Source organism: Triticum urartu, chromosome 5A, assembly GCF_056163025.1.
Source record: "Triticum urartu cultivar PI428250 chromosome 5A, HENAU_Tu73, whole genome shotgun sequence".
Lineage (NCBI taxonomy): Eukaryota > Viridiplantae > Streptophyta > Magnoliopsida > Poales > Poaceae > Triticum > Triticum urartu.
Genome location: NC_141877.1, coordinates 678,862,250 through 678,865,643, shown reverse-complemented (window position 1 = coordinate 678,865,643; position 3,394 = coordinate 678,862,250). Strand labels below are relative to the sequence as shown.

The 3,394-nt window shown below is 50.3% G+C and overlaps 1 protein-coding gene across 1 annotated transcript; it reads left to right on the top strand.

Annotated features, from left to right (window-relative positions):
• The first annotated feature begins 1,653 nt into the window (after positions 1-1,653).
• LOC125506530 (tryptamine benzoyltransferase 1-like) lies at positions 1,654-3,138 on the top strand. Its single transcript, XM_048671328.2, has 2 exons — positions 1,654-2,016; positions 2,112-3,138. Exons 1-2 carry the CDS (start codon positions 1,654-1,656, stop codon positions 3,027-3,029), a joined length of 1,281 nt encoding a protein of 426 aa, XP_048527285.2. The 3' UTR covers positions 3,030-3,138.
• The last annotated feature ends 256 nt before the right edge of the window (positions 3,139-3,394 follow it).

Below are 3,394 nucleotides of genomic sequence, written 5' to 3'. Positions count from 1 at the left end.
ATCAATAAAAATGAATGCTGGAACGACTTTGCTGATACACGATGATACACAATGAAACACTAAAATACACTTTAAAACAGGAAGAAAAATCCAATGCAATTCTTTGACTGAAACAAGACAAATTCCAGAAAAGTTTAAAAAATGGCATGAGTCTCAAAGCAACCATAGACTATGGATCCATGCACATGTATGTGCGAAATATATGTGCAGGATAAAATTGATTCTCTTCGTGCCTCCCAAAGGTAGTGTGCACTCTTGGTCTGCATCGACGACTTTTCGGCCGCTATCCTAGGTTTCAAAAAGTTTACTCCGACGAGGCAAAGACCCAAAGGCGGCATTGAGCTATGCTCATGGCGCGCCACCGATGGATGCAGGAGGAAGAAGGCTTCGGCACCCCTAAGATTTTGAATGTATTTCAGATTTCCTATAAGGGTGTTTTTGTAAGGACCTCTTATGCGGAAGCGGACTTGTGGCACTCGGGTGTAGGTGCACCCAATATGCAAAAACAAAATTGAAAAAAAAAGAGAAATTCCTGAAAATTTATGGAAACAAAGATGTCCAATAGTTGTACTAGTTTAAAAAGTTTCCTGTAGGAATACCGTCCAGCATATTGTGGGCGACGGAGAAAGAAAATCAAAACTATATACATGTTACTGTTCATGAACAACATACTAGGAAATTCGGTTTTTTTATCTGGGGTCAATGGAAGTTTATTTGTACGCTAAACTTTTTATACGGGAACAAAGTTTGGTCAACTTTGTATCCAAACAAGTTTCGGGATTTTTTTTTACTTTTTCTATAATTACTAAGAAAAATCCTTTATCATGTGCACCAGCACCTGACTGCCACAAGGTATTTCTCCATGTGCTGCATAATAGAGCAATGCTACATCTACGTAAATCTTTTTGCATATCTTACCGGTGAGCCAGCGTGGATAGTTTTGATTGGAAAAGAAGAGGGCATGCCCCACCCAATGAAATTCAGGGATGGAAAGTTACATAATCTATAGTAGCATAGTACGTGGAGCTTAAGTGTGCTAGGGCGTAGCGTGATGTTGCACTTAGTCTTCCCTATGTTCTCCATCGGTAGCATAGTCGGATGGTACGTTCTGAGTGATACGGTTATCCTGGAATCTGCTTTGTAAGAGGGCTACATCACAACCTTATACCATTCGGCCATGTACCTTGTTAAGCCTGTTTCGAGAGATAGTAGTATCGTACGTGGGTGTGGCATTTTTGTGCATAATATATGGAATTTGATAAGTACCGTATATTTAGTAGGAGCACATGGCAACTCCGAACATTTTTTACGGCAAGTTTAGTGATGCGAGAATGACAACTTTAATGCTTCGGTTTATTTGTTTTTATAGAAAATTGTCGTGCTTGCCAACTAACTTGCCGTCCTTGCGGCACTAAACTTGGCGTCGAAAACGTTCATAGTTGCCATGTGTTGTACCTGACATTCGTTACTTTTCATTTCGGTAATATATGGTCTTAGGCCTTTTCGCAACAAAAGAAAAGAGAGAGGCAACGTGCACTATAAGATCCACATGCATGCTTCTGATCCGTTTGCCAAAGCGCGCGCATGCACTACTCGATCGAGGTTAATTACAAAGTGTTTTAGCGGGCCAAAATACTAGCTAGAATCCGACCAATGGAGATCACGAGCAGCACGATGGTGAAGCCGGTGCCACACCCGCTCGTCGGTGAGAAGGTTCCACTAACCCTCTTCGACCGCGCTGCCGTGGACGTCTTCGTTGCCATGGTGCTAGCGTACCCCGCACCGGCACCGTCCAACGAGGCTCTCAAGGACGGGCTTCTCAAGGCGGTCGTGGCGTTCCCCCACCTGGCGGGGCGCCTCGTGGTCGACGAGCACGGCCGGCACTTCCTCGACGTCAACAACGAGGGTGTGCTCCTGATTGAGACCAAGCTACCGGCTAATTTGGCGGACGTGCTGGTGGAAGGCCGGATGGCCACCAGAGTCGACCACCTCTACCCTACAACGCCAGAGCCAGGGGTACCTATCGATTGAGGATTTTCTTCTTTCATGACTCGCATGATCAGACTAGACCTAGCATATGGATTTTTTTTTGCCTATATATTTTCCTGCAGCACAACAATGGGGACGCGCTGCTGCAGATCCAGCTGAACAGGTACGGGTGCGGAGGTCTTGTGGTCGGGATGTGCTCCCACCACCGTGTCGCCGACGGCCACTCCATGAGCATGTTCTTCACCGCGTGGGCAACAGCGGTCCGCGAGGGTATGGACTTCATCATGCCGACCCCATTCCTCAACCGTGCGGAAACCGCCTTGCCGCGAAGCTCGCCGACCCCGGTGTTCGACCACCGGTCAGTGGAATTCACGTGCAGAGAAGGAACCGTCGTCCCCGTGGAGAGGATAAAAAACCTCACGGTGCACTTCACAGCCGAGTTCGTCGCCAATCTCAAAGCCCGTGTTTGTGCCCGCTGCAGCACGTTCCAGTGCCTGCTCGCGCACGTCTGGAAGAAGATCACCGCGGCGCGGGGCCTTAAACCGGAGGAATTCACCACGGTGAGGGTGGCCGTGAACTGCAGGGGCATGGCTGAGCCTCCCGTGCCGATGAACTTCTTCGGGAACATGGTTTTGTGGGCGTTCCCAAGGCTTCAGGTCCGGGACGTCTTGAACTCGAGCTACAGCAGCGTGGTCGAGACCATCCGCGACGCTGTGGCACGCATCGACGGGGAGTACGTGCAGTCCTTCGTGGACTTTGGCGGGGTGGCTGACGCGAACGGTGAGGAGCTCATCGCGCCGACGGTCCCTGCGGGCTCGATGTTGTGCCCGGACGCAGAGGTGGATAGCTGGCTGCGGTTCGGCTTCCATCAGCTTGACTTTGGCACCGGGGAACCTGCCGCTTTCCTGCTGCCGGACTGGCCAGTCGAGGGGATCATGTTCCTTGTGCCGTCACACAAGGAGAACGGCGGATTCGACCTCTTCATATCCATCGCGGAGGAGCACGTTGCGACGTTCCAGCAGATCTGCTACTTGACCTAGGCCCTGCCACAGGCCCCGGATCAGTGTGCGGTACTGTTCATCCCTAGGTTTTAGGTGTTGTAGCTTTGCAGGAGAGGTAGGTCTGGCGGTGACGCCTCCTCTTCCTTGGAATAAGTCCCCCGCTCAGGTGATGCCTCTGTTGGTGTTGAGGAGCGCCTGAGAGTTGTGATGGCCGGACCTCCCATTCCGGCGGGTCCTTATCGTACGTCTAGGGTTGGCGCCGATGATCGGCATACGTGCTCTGTTTTGGTGAGTTTGGTCTGCTTGCCCTCATTACTATTCTTCCTGCGCGCGTCTAATGCGTGTTCTTCAGGGAGAAGAAGCTGTTCCAGTCTAGATGTCTGCTGCAAAGAGCTTGGCGTTCT

What these genes read in the sequence shown, in the direction of transcription:
- LOC125506530 (XM_048671328.2), top strand. Translation starts at nt 1,654, where the DNA reads ATGGAGATCACGAGCAGCACGATGGTGAAGCCGGTGCCACACCCGCTC. An exon ending in CTACAACGCCAGAGCCAGGG is followed by an intron (nt 2,017 to 2,111) that starts GTACCTATCGAT and finishes ATTTTCCTGCAG; the next exon opens with CACAACAATGGGGACGCGCT.